Source organism: Hippopotamus amphibius, chromosome 10 (genome assembly GCF_030028045.1).
Source record: "Hippopotamus amphibius kiboko isolate mHipAmp2 chromosome 10, mHipAmp2.hap2, whole genome shotgun sequence".
In the NCBI taxonomy this organism is placed as follows: domain Eukaryota; kingdom Metazoa; phylum Chordata; class Mammalia; order Artiodactyla; family Hippopotamidae; genus Hippopotamus; species Hippopotamus amphibius.
This window is the reverse complement of record NC_080195.1, coordinates 22,335,066-22,354,509: the sequence shown is the minus strand read 5'-3', so window position 1 is coordinate 22,354,509 and position 19,444 is coordinate 22,335,066. Positions and strand designations below refer to the sequence as shown.

The following is a 19,444-nucleotide window of genomic DNA, read 5'->3' as shown; positions in this document are numbered from 1 at the left end:
ACTTAATTTTACCTCAATGAACTATCTGCCTTTATGTGCCCTTGAACTTAGAAAAAAAAAATGCGTTCTTATTTTTTCCTAGTAAGGGACACAGAAAAAAGTTATAAATGGGTTTCTATCTAATGAGGTACATAAAGGCAGACAGTTCATTGAGGCAAAATTAAGTTCAAAAAATCCAATTCTCTCCTAAGTCTGCTTCACTTACTCATGGCAAAACACCACAGTTAAAAGAGTTGGTCCTCTGGAACCAGACTGAATGGGTTAGAATCCCAGTTCCACCACCTCCTAGTTCTGGGACCCCAGGAAGCGACGTCACCTCTCTGCACTTCCATTTCCTAATCTGTAAATGAGGAGACAATAGCAGTAGCTACTCACAGGATTAGGAGGACAAAACAAATAAATATTTGAGGAGCTCCTAGAACAGTGACTAACATATAGTACACACGTGCATGTAAGAATTTTTTTAAACACACTGGAAAATATTTAATTACTCAAACACTAATCCAAGTAAATAAAATCTTACTGAATTTTACAGAAGAGAGTAGTTCTTTATGATCAAACTTTGACATGAAATGTTAAAATAATAAAAGAATCCTCCAATTACATTTTGCTCCTATTATCAACTTTTCCTATAAATAGAGAAGACCAAGAATTTTTGAAAAGGCCTATTACATCTGGAGTAACTTAGGTATAGATTATTCTGTATGTGTTTATAGCAGATTTTTATATCCAATTCAATTATATCCTTTTTGCAATGAGGAGTTAAGGCAGTCCCCAATACATTTGGGAAATAAGCATTATCTGCTTACACAAACCACAATTCACTGTAAGATAAAGCAGGCAGTAGAATAAATATAAGAACGATTACAGCAAAGCATATCTCCTTTCCACCTGGAAACCCTAGAGAATCAAGTGTAAAAGAAAGTCCTGTCCAGGAGTCAGACAAAACTGGGTTTGAGAATACTGTTCTCTACTTAGCAACTGTCTGGCCTGAGGCAAGTGACTTCACCTCTGTCAATTTCAATTTTCTCTTTCATAAAATACTACCTTCCTCCAAGGATTGCTGTCATAATTGAGACAATATATATAATCCTAGCTTGGTTCTTAGCACATAATAGGAACTCAATAAACACCCTGTCCTTTCAATCAGGACCTTTTCATCTGACTTTCCAAAACAGAATCAAGTGCACAGAGAGTGCTAAAAAAATGACCAGTTGGATTAAAATAAAGGCAAACTGGTAACAGCCCTAGGAACAATGAATTCGTTTGTGCCCAATTACTGTTTTATACTTCCTTGTACTTAGGGGAAGATTACTTTTTCTAATACTTGACTGGACGCATGTAAATAAAACACTAATAAGTAACAAAGCAGATATTACAGTCTGGCCAAATAAGTTTATAACAGGAATGACAGAATTTCTACAGTTCTAGGGACAGCAACCACATGCAGAGGTGCTTCCCAATCTGTCTCTGAGAGAAGCTTCACCTGCCTTTCTGAATCCATCCCTAAATTGTTAAGAGCCAAGTAAGGCCTCAAGCACTTACCAGTATTTCCAGGCAAATTCCCCACTGGTATAAAATACTAAGACCAATTCAGTTTTAGTGCTACCAGATAAAAGGATTACAGTCACACGTTTTAAAACATTTTTCACAAGGAACACAGGGTTGAGCCAGTACCATAATATTCTGATTCTGCTTCGAATTTTAGTTTCTTAAGAAATTATATCACAACTATTATTTTCCTATGTCTCTAAGAATTCAAATGATTGGAAACTCAATATACAGTTGTACTTTGCCTGAAGGAGGCAAAGAACATAAATGTTCATTCCTTGGGAAATGTATCAAATAATTTTTTTAATGTAGCTTGTTTTCTATTGGATTCAGTAAATTATCCTATGAGTGATAATTCTTAATGACAGTATTCAATCACGTTTCTCACATCCCACCTTAGCTCCTTTCCCCCACATTGAGAAGAATGCCTTTTTCTTTTAACAGAGTTCCTCCTTTGGTATTTCCCTTCTTTCATTCCTAGGGGATTACAATTTTCAGAAACAGCAATTATGATGCCCTCTAGCAGCTTGAACAACTATTTACTCATAATTAATTTGCCTTTAAAAAATTATCATTGTTCACACCTCTTTGCATTTGTCAAGCTTTCATTCACTTTTTACTTAGTCATAGCAAATCACTAGAACTTCATACTCCTGCTACTGAAATATCTGTGGGGAAAATGTTTACATTACAATAATTTTCCATTATCCTATTTGCAATGTCTCTGCCTAAGTTAAAAGACCTAAATTGCAATTTTTAAAAAAGTTTCATGCCTTATCAAACCATAATTCAAGTTCACAAATGAATATGAAACAAAGGACATAAACTAATTTACGTTGAGGGCAACAAAAGAGTCGCACATCCATCACTAAGTTTTTACTGAGTATCAGAATACAAAAACAATCTCTGAGAAGACCTTATGCTGCCACCCAAGGAAAAAGAAAGTGGAAGGAAACAAGCACTTGTTTGAGGCTCTACCTGCTTTATTGTTTCATTTAACTTCCCGTAACAACCTGATGCAGTAGCTCTGATGCCCACCTTATAAATGAGAAATTGAGGCTCAAAGCAACTAAATTATTTGTGGTAAAGGGGAATTCATACGTAATTCTAAAGCAAGCATTTAATTTCTACCTTATCATTCAACACAAGTACAAGCCAGGATCACACCAGAACTGTAACTCAAACTTTCTTTCCTTTATGTGAATTCTAAAGGGCACATCTACGCATTTGTCCTAAATACTTTCTTCCAATGACCAATGTCCTCTTCCTGATCCCATCCAACAATCCCCTGTGGGAAAGCATGCAACCACAACTCTGCAATAACACCAAGAAAGCCAGGGTTCCATTTTCGTAGACCCACTAGAATACTTCTTGCTCTTGTTCTCTCCATCCTCATACTCAAGTACAACAGATTCTTTCAAAAGATCAACACTCAAAATTGTGCCCCCCAAAGGCAAAATAAAATATATGCCCTCTATCTCTAACCATGATTATTTGTACCACAGCAAATACAGAAATTTTCAGGCTTGACACAAAATAAACATATTTGGACACACCGTGGAATTTCTTAATGTCTTACTTCTACTGTCATACCTGAGGGCAGAATATGAAACAACTCACAATAAGGTTACATTCTTAATCCTGGATTCTGTTTGTAGATGAAAAGTCTAACATCTACCCCATTTAAAAAAAGAGAATTAGCAGATTTAAATAACTGAAAATCTAAAACAAGAGTACTTGACATTTTTTTAAAGCCTGAAACTGCAATTATTATACTTAACAACTTTCTAGTTTGGTCAACTAAGAATAGGCAGTGAGAAGGACTCCTTAAATCTTTTATCTCCAATCTGGGCCTGCCTCTGAAATCTCAGTTACCAGGGAACTGTACAAAACAAGGACACAGTTTTAATATACACACGTTTCAGGTAACACGATAACTATGTAAAGAGAACCCACTGGTTATATGAGCCATTTGCCTCAAATACCACTTTCATACAACCCCAGATTTAAGCCATGCATCTCACTGAAATCCATAGACTGTTTTGGACAATCATGTTTAATCTAAAAGTAAATGCAAACATATAATTAATGTCTTTTACAGACAGTCTTGGGCAGTAAGCAAAGCATTACATCACTTTTTATTTTTTATTTTTATTTTTTTTCTTATTTTTTTTTACATCACTTTTTAAAATGTATGAGGTGTTTTTTTGGTTGTTCTTTTGTTCTTGTTATTTGACCTTTTTCCTCATAATTTAAGCATCTTTGATATATTTCTTAAGTGCTTAGGAGAATGAAGCTATTTATTCTGGGAATTTTAATAAAATACAATGAACAAATATCAAACTCTCTATATATCAATATATACTTAACACCATTAACCAGAATGCCTACTAAAGTAGTCCCAAATATATCAGGTAAATGCATAAACACTCTACCCTTCTTGAATGCAGCTGAACATAAGTGGGTAAGTCATCAAGATAATGGTGCTCAGTGTCAGCAGGGATTATTTCAAAAGGGAAAAATTACTATCATTTTTGGCTCTTCTCCTTTTTAAGGATATGAGTATGGAATTTTGCCAATTTTTAACTTTTATGAAAATGCTACACTGAGACTTGTTTAAAAGATCCCAATTCAGATTTTATATGGAAAACTGATGTTAAAAATGCCAAAGGGAAGTATTCTGGCAGGAAAAGGGAAGAGAGAGAATAATGAAACAAAAGCAAGTGAATCAAATTCTCAAGGCTTCACTGAATTTTCAATGAATTTTTGCAGAGTAAGGAAGGTGCGGGAAATGACTTTTCTTAACCGAGCTCATTTATGGATGACACATGGATAATGTGACAGACTAAATCAAGAGCCTTCATTGAGTTCTCCAGCAGCTACAATTCTTTGATTCTTATTAAGAAGCTCTAGCCTTCCAGTAGTTTATCCTAAAGTAATCAAGGTTTACATATGTAATTAATGAAAATATTCTCTATAGTACCGTTTATAAAATAGTGAAAAATCATAAATATTCTAAATGGCCTAATATAGGTAAATGATTTAAAAAGTGGTTATTTCTTTATAATTCTTGACAGCCTTTAAAAATGATTAGATAAAAATATTCACTGATAATGAAATATGGTCATAACACAAAGCATGCGTGGAATGATCTCTTCATGTAGAAAGGACTATGGACAAAGGTACACTGACTCTAACAGCTTTATCCAACAGAACTTTCTACAATGATGGAAATTTCAATATCTACACACTCTGATATGGTAACCAACAGCCAGATATGGCTATTAAGCACTTGAAATGTGACTAGTGCAACTGAGGAATTAAGCTTAAAAATTTTTACATTTTAACTGATTTTCACTTATTGGCTACCATATCAGACAGCATAAATCTAAATGGACAGAAAATCAGGTGTGACAGTTATTATCAGTGTACTTGCTAATTTTTTAAAAATGAACATCTATTACTTCTAATATTACTGTTAAGACAAAACCCAGAAAGCTGTTAATCTTCAATATACTATATTTGAAATAACAAAAGAATGTACCAGAAGTAGTCCCACCCTTATCTCCCCCATTCCCAATCCCATGCCACTCCCAAGTCCCAGGACTTTTCATCAAAGGACCACGGAAGTGATCACATAATTTAGTAAAGAAGAATGATTTATATGATCTGAAGAGAAACATCAGTGTGTAGATCAGGTAATTTGAAATAAGAGTTTGAACAAGGCAAGTAAATATATCTTTCTAGATAAAAGATACATAAAAATTATGAAAGAGAAGAGAAAAAGATGGCGGCGAAGTAGAGGGACGTGGAATGCATCCCTCTCCACAGATGCACTGGGAATGCACCGAAGGATGCAATAATTCCCACAGAGAACCAGCTGAACACCAGCAGACGACCTCGGACACCAGAAAGGACCGCAAGGATTCCGACATAACCAGTAGGGAGGTATCTATGACAGCTCAAAGAGGGTGAAGCGGCGGAGCTGTGGCAGACAGGAAGGAGTGAGAAACACACGGAGGGTCCGCACCACAGCTCAGCGTTCCTGGACCGAGACATAGATCCACAGCTGAACAGAGGGTCCAGGAGCGGGAGTGTGGGAATCAGAGAGCTGGTGCAGGGTGAGAAACATTGTTGCCAGTAAGGTGACGGACCGAGAGGACAAGAGGGAAGAGGTCCGCAGGCGAGGAGTGCCTGCCCCTGAGAGCTGCCCGGCCATGATGGCGGCTGGATGCTGCAGGCTCACTGGCAGGAGGGAGGAGCCGCGGGCACTGGAGAGACGCCCTGTGGGCCACCTAAGGTGCTCAGGGATAACAAGTACCCTCAGGCCCTTGGGCGGGGCTAGATTAAAACCCCTTGGAATGCAGGCAGCAGGGAGGCTGCCAAGAAAAAGAAACAAAAAACAAAAAACCTGAGAGAGGCCCAACTCTGAGACTTTCTGTTTACACCTGAGCCACCTGCGTCCCTCTGCAACAGGCACCTCCCAGGGAAAGGAGCCACTATTGTACCCTCTCCCTCCCCACAGAGCAACGCTTACAGACGAACAATAAAGGAAGCTCTGCTGGTCACAGCATAATGCAAAAAAACCCAAGGTGAGTCGAAGGACACTTACAGCTGAGACTCTAAGGAAACAGAAATATTAGTATCAATCCTATTGAACTGGTCCATTCTGGGATCAGTTCTGGATTTTTATTTTTCCTTTATTAATTACGATCTTAGTCCTAAGGGATCTACAAGTTTTATAACATAATTTTTTTAATGCTATTTTTTATTCTTTTTTTTTTTTTTTGCCTTTTTATATACTTCTATTTCTAGCTAAGTTTTTGGTACTACGGACAATGTATCTCTCATACTTTCCTTTCATCCCTATCTTTTATACATTTCTATTTCTTTCTTTTTATTTGCATATTTCCAATCACACTATGCTCTTCTGTTTCCGTTTCTTCCATCCATTTTTAGTTTATTTTATCTTAACATACTTATAAGCAACACTATCGATCTGCTCAGATTCCTTGCTCTATTCTCCAGATGATGCACGGCCTTGCTATTTAATATTAGGTTTTTGTCTTTATCTTAGTTCTTAGTACAATTGTCTAATTTCATTCTGAGAATCTCCATTCTCTCTGGTGGTACTCCAGCTCTTTTCTATATTTGATTCTAGCTTACAAAATCTCCCTGGATTAGTGTTTGTATGTGTAAGGTGTTATTTGTTTGTTTGTTTGCTTTTGCTTTTGTCTCTGATTTGTTCTGTTTCAGTTGTCAATTTCTGTTGGGTTTCTCTTTGAATATCTGATAGCATACTGGGGTTCTGTCAGGTCTTTCCAGAGTCTTATGTCCTAATGGATTCAGTAATTGTGTGTCTTATACATGTATGTGTTTCCTAGACTTAGTATTTGTTTAACCCAACACTTGGACATTAGTCTGAGGCTTGGACAGTCTTCTATAAACACCTCTATCGCCCCCAAAGGTTTGGACAACCATGAGGAAACAAACACCATGCAGGCAAAGGAGCAGGAAAAAAACCCACAAGACCAAATAAATGAGGAGGAAAGAGGAAAAATGCCTGAAAAAGAATTCAGAGTAATGATAATAAAAATGATACAAAATCTCGATAACAAAATAGAGAAAGTACAAGAAACAGTTCATAAGAACTCAGAAAAACAAACAGCAATGGATAACAAAATAACTGAAATTAAAAATACTCTAGATGCTATAACCAGCAGAATGACTGAGGCAGAAGAACGAATAACTGAGTTGGAAGATAGAATGGGGGAATAACTGCCACAGAGCAGGAAAAAGAAAAAAGAATAAAAAGAACAGAAGACAGTCTCAGAGACCGCAGTGATAACATTAAATGTACAAACATTCGAATTATAGGCATCCCAGAAGAAGAAGAAAAACAAGAAAGGGTCTGAGAAAATATTTGAAGAGGTTATAGTGGAAAACTTCCCCAACATGGGAAAGGAAATAATGAACCAAGTCCAAGAAGCACAGAAAGTCCCATACAGAATAAACCCAAGAAGAAATACACCAAGGCACATATTAATCAAACTAATGAAAATTAAACACAAAGAAAAGATTTTAAAAGCAGCAAGACAAAAGCAACAAATAACATATAAAGGAAAACCCATAAGGATAACAGGTGACCTTTCTACAGAAACTCTGCAGGCCAGAAGGGAATGGCAGGATATACTGAAAGTCCTGAAAGAGAGAAACCTACAGCCAAGAATACTCTACCCAGCAAGAATCTCATTCAGATTCCATGGAGAAATCCAAAGCTTTCCAGACAAGCAAAAGTTAAGAGAATTCAGCACCACCAAACCAGCCTTACAACAAGTGCTAAAGGAACTTCTCTAAGTAGGAAACACAAGAAAAGGAAAACACCTACAAATACAAACCCAAAACAATTAAGAAAATGGTAATTGGAACATACATGTCAATAATCACCTTAAATGTAAATGGATTAAATGCTCCAACCAAGAGACACAGAATGGCTGAATGGATACAAAAACAAGACCCTTCTATATGTTGCCTACAAGAAACCCACTTCAGACCAAGGGATACATATAGACTGAAAGTAAAGGGATGGAAAAAGATATTCCATGCAAATGGAAATCAAAAGAAAGCTGGAGTAGCAATACTCATATCAGACAAATTAGACTTGAAAGTAAAGACTATTACAAGAGACAAGGAAGGGCACTACATAATGATCAAGGGATCCATCCAAGAAGAACATATCACAATGGTAAATATCTATGCCCCCAACATAGGAGCACCTCAACACATAGGCAAATGCTAACAGCCATAAAAGGGGAAATCGACAGTCACACAATAATAGTGGGAGACTTGAACACCCCACTTACATCAATGGACACATCATCCAAACAGAAAATAAATAAAGACACACAAGCTTTAAATGACACATTAGACCATCTCGACTTAATTGATATTTATAGGATATTCCATCCAAAAACTACAGAATACACTTTCTTCTCAAGTGCACACAGAACATTCTCCAGGATAGATCACATCTTGGGTCACAAATCAAAACCTCGGCAAATTCAAGAAAACTGAAATCATATCAAGCATCTTCTCAGACCACAACGCCATGAGACTAGATATCAATTACAGGAAAAAAACTGCAAAAAAGACAAACACATGGAGGCTAAACAATTCACTATTAAGCAACCAAGAAATCACTAAAGAAATCAAAGAGGAAATCAAAAAATATCTAGAAACAAATGACAACGAAAACACAGCAACTCAAAACCAATGGGACGCAGCAAAAGCAGTTCTAAGAGGGAAGTTTATAGCAATACGGTCCTACCTTAAGAAACAAGAAAATTATTGAATAAACAATCTAACCTTACACCTAAAACAATTAGAAAAAGAAGAACAAAGAAACCCCAAAGTGAGCAGAAGGAAAGAAATCATAAAGATCAGAGCAGAAATAAATGAAAAAGAAAGGAAGGAAGCAATAGCAAAAATTAATAAAACTAAAAGCTGGTTCTTTGAGAAGATTAACAAAATTGATAAACCATTAGCCAGACTCATCAAGAAAAAAAGGGAGAGGATGCAAATCAACACAATTAAAAATGAAAAAGGAGAAGTAACAACGGACACCACAGAAACACAAAAGATCATGAGAGACTACTACAAGCAACTATATGCCAATAAATTGGATAACCTGGAAGAACTGGATACATTCTTAGAAAAATACAATCTTCCAAGACTGAACCAGGAAGAAATAGAAACCATGAACAGACCAATCACAAGTATGGAAATTGAGCCTGGGATTAAAAATCTCCCAAAACACAAAAGCCCAGGACCAGATCGATTCACGGGCGAATTCTATCCAATATTTAGAGAAGAGCTAACACCTATCCTTCTCAAACTCTTCCAAAATATTGCAGGAGGTGGAACACTCCCAAACTCATTCTACGAGGCCACCATCACCCTGATACCTAAACCAGGCAAAGATGTCACAAAAAAAGAAAATTACAGACCAATATCACTGATGAATATAGATGCAAAAATCCTCAACAAAATACTAGCTAACAGACTCCAACAGCACATTAAAAAAAATCATACACCATGATTAAGTGGGGTTTATCCCTGGGATGAAAGGATTCTTCAATATACACAAATCAATCAACGTGATACATCATATTAACAAATTGATGGATAAAAACCATATGATAATCTCAATAGATGCAGAAAAAGCTTTTGACAAAGTTCAACATCCATTTATGATAAAAGCTCTCCAGAAAATGGGCATAGAAGGAAATTTCCTCAACATAATAAAAGCCATATATGAGAAACCAAAAGCCAACATCGTTCTCAATGGGGAAAAACTGATAGAATTCCCTCTAAGAACAGGAACAAGACAAGGGTGTCCACTCTCACCATTATTATTCAACATAGTGTTGGAAGTTTAACCACAGCAATCAGAGAAGAAAAAGAAATAAAAGGAATACAAATTGGAAAAGAAGGAGTAAAATTGTCACTCTTTGCAGATGACATGATATTATATATAGAAAACCCTAAAGACTCTACCAGAAAACTGCTAGCACTCATTGATGAGTTTAGTAAAGTAGCAGGATACAAAATGAATGCACAGAAATCTCTTGCATTCCTATACACTAACAATGGAAGAGCAGAAAGAGAAATTAAGGAAACTCTCCCATTCACCATTGCAACAAAAAGAATAAAATACCTAGGAATAATCCTGCCTAAGGAGGCAAAAGATCTGTATGCAGAAAACTTTAAGACATTGATGAAAGAAATCAAAGACGACACAAACAGATGGAGGGACATACCATGTTCCTGGATTGGAAGAATCAACATCGTGAAAATGACTGTACTATCCAAAGCAATTTACAGATTCAATGCAATCCCGATCAAATTACCAATGGCATTTTTCACACAACTAGAGCAAGAAATCTTACGATTTGTATGGAAATGCAAAAGACCCCGAATAGCCAAAGCAATCTGGAGAAGGAAAAATGGAGTTCATAGAATCAGGCTTCCTGACTTCAAACTATACTACAAGGCCATAGTGATCAAGACAGTATGGTACTGGCACAAAAATAGAAAGGAAGATCAATGGAATAGAATAGAGAACTCAGAAGTAAGCCCAAACACATATGGGCACCTTATCTTTGACAAAGGAGGCAAGAATATACAATAGAAAAAAGACAGCCTCTTCAATAAGTGGTGCTGGGAAAACTGGACAGCAATATGTAAAAGAATGAAATTAGAACACTTCCTAACACCATCCACAAAAACAAATTCACAATGGATTAAAGACCTAAATGTAAGGCCAGACACTATAAAACTCCTAGAGGAAAACACAGGCAGAACACTCTATGATATACATCAAAGCAACATCCTTTTTGACCCACCTCCTAGAATCATGGAAATAAAATCAAGAATAAACAAATGGGACCTCATGAAACTTAAAAGTTTTTGCACAGCAAAAGAAACCATAAAGAAGACTAGAGGGCAACCCTCAGAATGGGAAAAAATAGTTGCCTATGAAACAACGGACAAAGGATTAACCTCCAAAATATACAAGCAGCTCATGCAGCTTAATACCAAGAAAGCAAATAACCCAATCCACAAATGGGCGGAAGACCTAAACAGACACTTCTCCAAAGAAGACATTCAGATGGCCAACAAACACATGAAAAGATGCTCAACACCACTAATCATCAGAGAAATGCAAGTCAAAGCCACAATGAGGTATCACCTCACACCGATCAGAATGGCCGTCATCACAAAATCTGGAAACAACAAATGTTGGAGAGGGTGTGGAGAAAAGGGAACTCTCCTGCACTGTTGGTGGGAATCTAAGTTGGTACAGCCACTATGGAAAACAATTTGGAGGTTCCTTAAAAAACTACAAATAGAACTACCATATGATCCAGTAATCCCACTCCTGGGCATATACCCTAAGAAAACCATAATCCCAAAAGAAACATGTACCATAATGTTTATTGCAGCACTATTTACAATAGCCAGGACATAGAAGCAACCGAAATGCCCATCAACCAATGAATGGATAAAGAAGATGTGGCATATATATACAATGGAATATTACTCAGCTATAAAAAGGGATGAGATGGAGCTGTATGTAATGAGGTGGATAGACCTACAGTCTGTCATACAGAGTGAAGTAAGTCAGAAAGAGAAAGACAAATATTGTATGCTAACTCACATATACGGAATCTAAAAATGGTACTGATGAACTCAGTGACAAGAACAAGGATGCAAATGCAGAGAATGGACTGGAGAACTCGAGGTTTGGGAGGGGGCGGGGGGTGAAGGGGAAGCTGAGACGAAGCGAGAGAGTAGCACAGACATATATATACTACCAACTGTAAAACAGATAGCCAATTGGAAGTTGTTGTATAACAAAAGGAGTTCAACTTGAGGATGGAAGATGCCTTAGAGGACTGGGACGGGGAGGGTGTGGGGGACTCGAGGGAGGGTGGGGGGGGGAGTCGAGGGAGGGAGGGAATATGGGGATATGTGTGTAAAAACAGATGATTGAACTTGGTGTACCCCCAAAAAAATAATAAATAAAATTAATTTAAAAAATTATGAAAGAGATATTACTTTTGGAGTGAGTTATAATAAAAACTTAGTTTAAGCTTTAGTAAATAGATATATCTTAAGATTTGGTTTTAGGTTTTTTTTTTTAAAGCATGGTAGAGATTACCACTTTAAATTTGTTAAATATTAGATGATTTAAAAAGCTAAACTAAGAATAAAGAAGAATTTGGCACATATAAAGAATGAAATTAATTTTTTATGCTTAAGATATACTCTTAAATAAACCTCCCTAAGCAGAGAGAACTTTCCGTTCTCAGTTAAGAAAATATTTCTTATTATAACAACTTTATGTCAGCTCCACAGACTGTGGCAAAGTAACAGCTTTCTCCTTTCTTCACTAGTAAAATGGGAGATAATCAGCATCATCTGCTTCATGCGAAGGATATAAATATTAGCGGAATTGTTTGATTAGGTGCCCTGAACTGCCTCAAGGGAAAACACTGTATTACATATCATGTAACCATAGCAATTTTTGGTGAATATACTAACATCACCTTTTTCTTTCTTTTTCCTCCCTATCTCAACTCTTCAGTTCATGACAGGAGAACTCTTGGGTTTAATCTACAAGTAACAACAGACAGTGTTTGACTCTCCATTCCTTATAGAAAATCCATAACCAGAAGTCAAGGCATGCTCAGAACCAATATTCAACAACCCATGCTTAATGAAGAACAAAAACAGTGTGACAAATAGTAGATTATCTAAACATAATTTATATCTGACTATAAGATATGTTTTATATTTGTTCATAAACATGGGATTATCTGAGATGCTGCAAATTCACATTACTTTAAAATAAAAGAATCTCCAAATATCACCTAAACAAGAAGCAGAAAATTACTCAACTTCCTTATCACCTTAACACAGAGTAATGCAAAAAAAGCCAGAAAGAACTAAGCCATCTTCTTGTGAATTGCTTTATCATTCCACACACATTTCTTGAGTATACAATTAGATACTAGCAATAGGCAACAAAAATACAACAATAAATGAGACAATTACTGTTAGTTCCTTACTCCAGAGAACTAACAATAGGATCAGGCAAGAATTAAGTAAGATCTAAGCAGAATACCAAAGGGGAGTGTATAACAAGACGCTAACCAATCTGAAGCTCAAATTGACACCTAACCTGATTCAGTTTAAAACTCTCACTTGGCCCTACAGCTTCATTGGAAACCAATATATTCTGATTACAACAATTTTAATTTAATTCATCATATTTGTATATGCTAATTATTAAGTAGGAAAGTATCCTGAACTGTGTTTATGACCTTGGTTCACTTAGGGATCAGCTCCAAGATATTTTTCTCTGTGATGGCAACCAAACAAGTCATTCTTCTTAACCATTTCTTTATTGTTTACATAGGAATTCAACTTCATAAATAGAGCATAATCAGTCAGGGTAGTCTAGGTTATGGCCAGTAACAAAGTTCTCCAGAATCTCAAAGCCTTATTAGCAAAATAAGTTCATTCCCTGCTTCTGCTACAAGTTGGAAACAGACAGCAGGGGAGTTCCCTCACTCACAGATGCATGCTGAAGAGGGCTCTATGTGAAAATGTGATCCCTAAATAACGAAGGTCAGAAAAAATAAAATATGGTAAACAGTACTCTGGTTCTTAACACATGCGCTCCAAACTTTATATTTTGCTCCCAACTCACATTTTTGTTGGAAAAAAAAAGGAAAGGAAATATACTGTTGAGTGGACAGAGGGCTACTCTACTTTGAGATGCCAATGAGAACTGGAGGTTAAGACTACACCAGAACTATAAAGACTGTCTTTGAACTACTTAAACTGCTTATAATTCCTGCCTTGATACTGCAGGAATATGGAAAACTATGACCAAAGCCAATGACATGAAGAAATAGCCCAGAGAACATCTTTGTGTCTTTTGATCTCAGAAGAGCAGAGGGACTGCACAAACCAAAAAAAAGAAAAAAAGAAAAAAGTTTAAGTATTACAAATTAATGTCTTCCTTCACAGAAAGATTTCAGGCAATAAGTTATTAACAATAACCTATTTCCCTAAATTCTAGAAATATACTTCCAAATAGTAGAGGCGATGTTATCACAGAAATAACCATGCATATTTTGGATAATTATTTTCTAATTAAACAAGGTCCACCTGACTTGTAAATCTTAAAATTGAGACACATCACACATTCAATTTTTCATTATGGGGTAGCTTATTCTTTCATTTTAATTTTTGAAAATGTATCCTACATAAGTTATTATAAAGCACTTCAAGCAGAGACCCTTAAACCAAAATCTGCTTTCCTACATTTCTGAAATGTGTTGATAATTAAAACTATAATCTTATTTCACTATAAACTGTATTTAACCTAAGAATAATTGTTTATTAGGTATCTCACCTTATTAGTCCAAGGTTGGGCAGACACCAAATACTTTTTCTATTTCAAAAGATCTGAACAGAGACTTCACAAAAGAATATACACAAGTGATCAATATGTATATTCAGCCATCAGGGAAATGCAGCTTCTTACAAAATTCAACATACACTTACCATTCTACCCAGCAATCCCACTCCTAGGCATCTTACTAATAAGTCTTACTTGTCTTATTCTTCTGTGCAAACATAGTTAATCACCCACTCAAACATATTTCCTATTCTTACTACTTAAAAGATTCCAATTTGATTTGGGAAGCAAGGTGCCCAGACCTAGAGGATAAATCATGATTGGCTCTAATTCTGATAACCTCATTCCTGTTTGCCAGTGGTTACTCTAGGGGTGAACATGTAACCTATTTCTGAAAAATGGGCTCTTAAGAGGAAGTCTCTGGGAAAGACTTTTCTTCTTGAAAAAAAATCTTAAGTAGAAAAGCCCCTTTTTTAACCTCCTCCTTTCCTGCTTTGGATGTTGATGTGAGAATATGATGCTTGGAGCTACTGCTACCACCTTGAAACCAAGAGGGAAAAGCTAATATGTTTGCCTATTTTTTAGTCGTTGTTGAAACTCCTGAGTCAATCCTGTAACCTCACGCAGACTTTGTATTTTATGAGTCAATAAGTTTTTATTCTTTAAGTGATTATTGATGAGGTATTCTGTTATTTACAACTAAATGCATCCCAGAAAATATGCATCCTACTCCATTTCAAGAAAAAGGACAAAAGACATGAAGTGGCATTTTACCAAAGAGGAGATACAGATGGCAGTAAGCAGGTGAAACATCACTAGCCATGAGGGAAGTGTAAATTAAAACCATGCTGAGCTATTAGGACAGCTAAAATAAAAGACAGTGACAATACCAAATGCTGGCAAGGATGCAGAGAAACTAGATCTCTCATACACTGCTGTTAGGAATGAAAAATCATATAACACTCTGGAAAACAATATGACAGTTTCTTTGAAAAGCTAAATGTGTACTCACTGTATTACCCAGCAATCACACTCCAAAACATTTATCTCAGAGAAAAGAAAACCCATTTCCACATAAAAACCTTTACACAAGTGTTCACAGGAGCTATATGTGTAATAGCCAAAAAGTGGAAACAACCAAAATGTTCTTCAATTGGTGAATGGCTAAACTACGGTACATCAACATCATGGCATAATAATCAGCAATTTTAAAAAAGATCTAGAAGGCCAAATGAAAAAAAAGCCAATCTCAAAAAATTACATACTGTATGATTTCATTTATATAAAATCTTCAAAATGGCAAACTTATACAGATGAGAACATATTAGTGGTTGACAGGGTTAAGGGTGAGGGATTGGTAGCAGGTCATTATAAAAGTAGGCTATAAATAAGCAGAACAAGAGGGATCTTTGCGATAATATGTTTGTATCTTGACTGCAATAGCAGTTACATGAATCTCAACATGTGATTAACGGCACAGAACTATACACACTGTACCAACATTAGTTTTCTATTTTTGATACTGTATTGTGATTCCATAAGATGCAACCATTGTGGGAAACTGGGTGAAGGGTACATGGATCTTCTTGTACTATTTTTGCAACTTCCTGTGAATCTATAATTATTACAAAATACAAGCTAAAAATATGTAATAAATGCCTCATTATATAAAGAGTTCTAAAGAGTCAAATACAATAAAGCAATATGATTTTTAAGATCTGTGGTTTGCTGGGCAACACAATTTAGCTAACACTACACAATAGGAGGCTTTCTTAGTTTTATCGACCCATTATGCAAAGATTTATAGATTCATTTGTATAAAAAATGTATTTTCTATTTAATTTAATAAGTATTTTATAATTCTGTGAATATTTTGTATTACTTAGACCTTAGACTCTATAGTATACAATTAATGGTTTCTTAGACCATCCTAGCTAATGTTAGCTCATAAGAGGTTAAGAGCTAAAAGCCTCACTTCACCTCCCACCCAAATATCAAACACATCTATGTCCTTATAATAAGTCCCACACAATCTTATTGATCATCATCAACAAAATGGTGACCAATTCTACTTTGATCAATGGACATGAAGAGAAAGTGTGATATGCTGATTTATGACGTGTAAAGCCTTTTGAAACCACAACTGGATGAAACAAATCTATGTCTCCAAAGAACACATCAGCAAAGACATGCTCCTTTGCAACTTTTTTTCTCCTTTGCAACTTTTAATGGATAAAGTAAGACATCAGATACACTACATTAGCAGTTTTAAGTGGGAAAAAAAAATGGTTTGATCACTTCAAGAGGCGAATCTATAATATCAGAATCACAATCATCAACAAAAATACTAAAAAAATTAATTTTGTACTTAAAAGTTCTTTGGGCAATAAAAAATGCCTATGCTTGCCTGTGGGAGATTTACCAGGAAAACAAAGTTTACAGTTTCGATACGAATATCACTGCACTCAGAAAGGCCTCATTCAGTTCTGCCCATGCAAGAAAATGACCCAAAAGGATTATTTAATAATATAGCTTTATATTAAGAGCTGGTTTTATATTCTAATGTTTACAGAGGTATATATTTATATTTTTAGTTATACTATGAATTTTGGTATTTTTATGGTAGGAGATGGGTTTTCTGAAACTAAACTTCAATTTATAACTGACACTCAAAAACCAATAAATGAACTTAGATAAAAGGAGCATTTTCATTATGTACTTTTGAGAGGTGGATTAGGAGGAGGAAGAAGGGTATATTAATTTCAATAAGATATTAAAAGCACTGGTAGAATGAAAAATTCAGAGAGGCACAGGTAGGAAAATAGAACACTGAAGCCTAAAAGGGATAATATTTTAAGAAGGTGAAAACTGTATAAAGTTCTATAACTAATGACAGAAAATTCCAATGGATATGACAAAGTGAAGCAAGAAAGCATGAAAGTAGGGAAGCTGAAGACTTAGAAGATTAGGTAAGAATACATGCGAAGTTTGATAACAGTCATCACGTAGTAACTTATCACAAGTAACTTAAGGGGTTTAGTGGTCAGAGAGTATGTGATAAGTTCAAGCTTTTCAGGTTAATTTTATGAAATGACTTAGTCTAGGACATGGCTGTTTTAGGGAGAGACACAGGAGGAAACAGGAAAATCAAGTGAAAGTGGAAGATGTCAAAGCTCAAAAAGGACATGGTACCCAAAGGGTCATGTCAATGGATGGTGAAGTGACAAAGGATAATGACAGAGAATGGGATAAAGAAGTTTTATCAGGCAATGCCATAATTTGAGGAAAACCAAAAAATATATTTGAGGCTGGAAGAGATGGCTTATGAAGAGGGAGAGAAGCTTAATAATGGCACCACCTCTGTATCTTTAAAAATGACATATCTATCTGAGTTTTACCATAAAAAATATCTGACTAAACTGAAATGGATGCCACTCAGGAAGACCACAATTACGTAAATCAACCTGCCACAGGCTAAACAAACATCCACCATCTTGAGTTTCAAGAAGGAGGTGATACACTCAGGAGAAGCTATGCTTGTTCTCTAGAAGCTTGTTTTAGACTTCAAAATGAAAGACTTTACACAATACAGCAAAATCTAAAAAAAAACATATTTAGATAAATATAAAAGAGAAAGAAATGCTGATTGAATACAATTTCATATAACTGCAATACTTAAAATGGTTGAAAAGTTCAATTTTGTTTGAAATTGCCTTTTCTCTAGACTATGGCACATGTTGAAAATATTAAGCCTTAAACTATTGTATTCAAATTCCTCAAAGCTTTTCCAGTGCTAATAAAACAGCTGGTGTTCAATTCTGGCAACATTAAAAAAAAGGTTTTGCCTTAGTACTAGATGACTTTCCCTGAATCAACATAAAACATCCAAATATGTCATCCAATTCAGTAAGAACTTGTACTTTAAAATGGTTCTCATTGATGCTAGGATGGAAAACTTGCAGTCTTTTAAAGAGATTATAAATTAACTAAATTTGATAACAGTAATCCATCAAAATTTCGTCCCACACCAGCTGGCATTTGCCTCCCATTTGGAGAGTTAATGTTGTGCATCTTATTCTTAACCAACTTTAGATTTCCATCTCTGTCTTCCCCTTTGATGGAAAAGAATTGCTTCTAAATATAAGAAGTAATAAAACCTTTACTTATTCTGAGGGAACACTATTTCCACTGCAATAAAAAACAAGGAAGAAGGGTAAACCTTTATTTAAAATGTTATACCGGGGGGTGGGGGGTGGGGGGGTGTTGATCTTACAATTTAAACATCATCAAATAATACTTACCAATACATACATCGATCTTTCCCTTAATAGCAGCTTCATGCAGAGGGGTATAGTTCCAGTTATCCCTGGCATTTGGATCAGCTCCTTGGCACAGTAACAGACTCACAACCTCAGCATGGCCAAAAGAGCAGGCATTATGAAGAGGGATAAGACCGCCATCATCACGAGCATGGACATTAGCACCCATCTGTAGTAAGTGTTCTACTACATCCTTCCTTCCAAAACCTAAAAAGAAAGACGGAAAATATTTTATACAGTAAACCAATTTTGTAAAAAGAACCATTAGAATTCCTTTTACAATATCAACAAATATAAACAACTGAAGTACTGTGTTATACAGCAAAAAGGTAAAAAAAAAAAAAAAAAGGTTGCCATTCAAATGGATTCTCTCATCTCACAGAACTTAGAACTAAGAAAGCTCTTCCTTTAATTTGGGACATTCCTTCAAAAAACATTTCTTCAACACCTATTATGTACTGGGCAACTGTGCTAGAAATGCAAAATGAATTAGGCAAGATTTCTGTCCAAGGCATTCACTTTTCACTCATGCTTCACAAGACAAAATCATATGTATAAAATCCATCTCTATATATTAATA

General features: G+C 35.6%; 1 protein-coding gene across 3 annotated transcripts in view; it reads right to left on the bottom strand.

Annotated features, from left to right (window-relative positions):
• The window catches only part of TNKS (tankyrase), a 184,203-nt gene that overhangs the window by 142,223 nt on the left and 22,536 nt on the right, over positions 1-19,444 (bottom strand). For all 3 annotated transcript variants that reach the window (XR_009047651.1, XM_057696152.1, XM_057696151.1), the window contains exon 2: positions 18,847-19,071. Coding sequence is in view for 2 of the 3 variants with exons in the window: in XM_057696152.1 (XP_057552135.1) it covers positions 18,847-19,071 (225 nt within the window). In the remaining variant the exon portion in view is untranslated. The remainder of the gene's footprint in view (positions 1-18,846; positions 19,072-19,444) is intronic.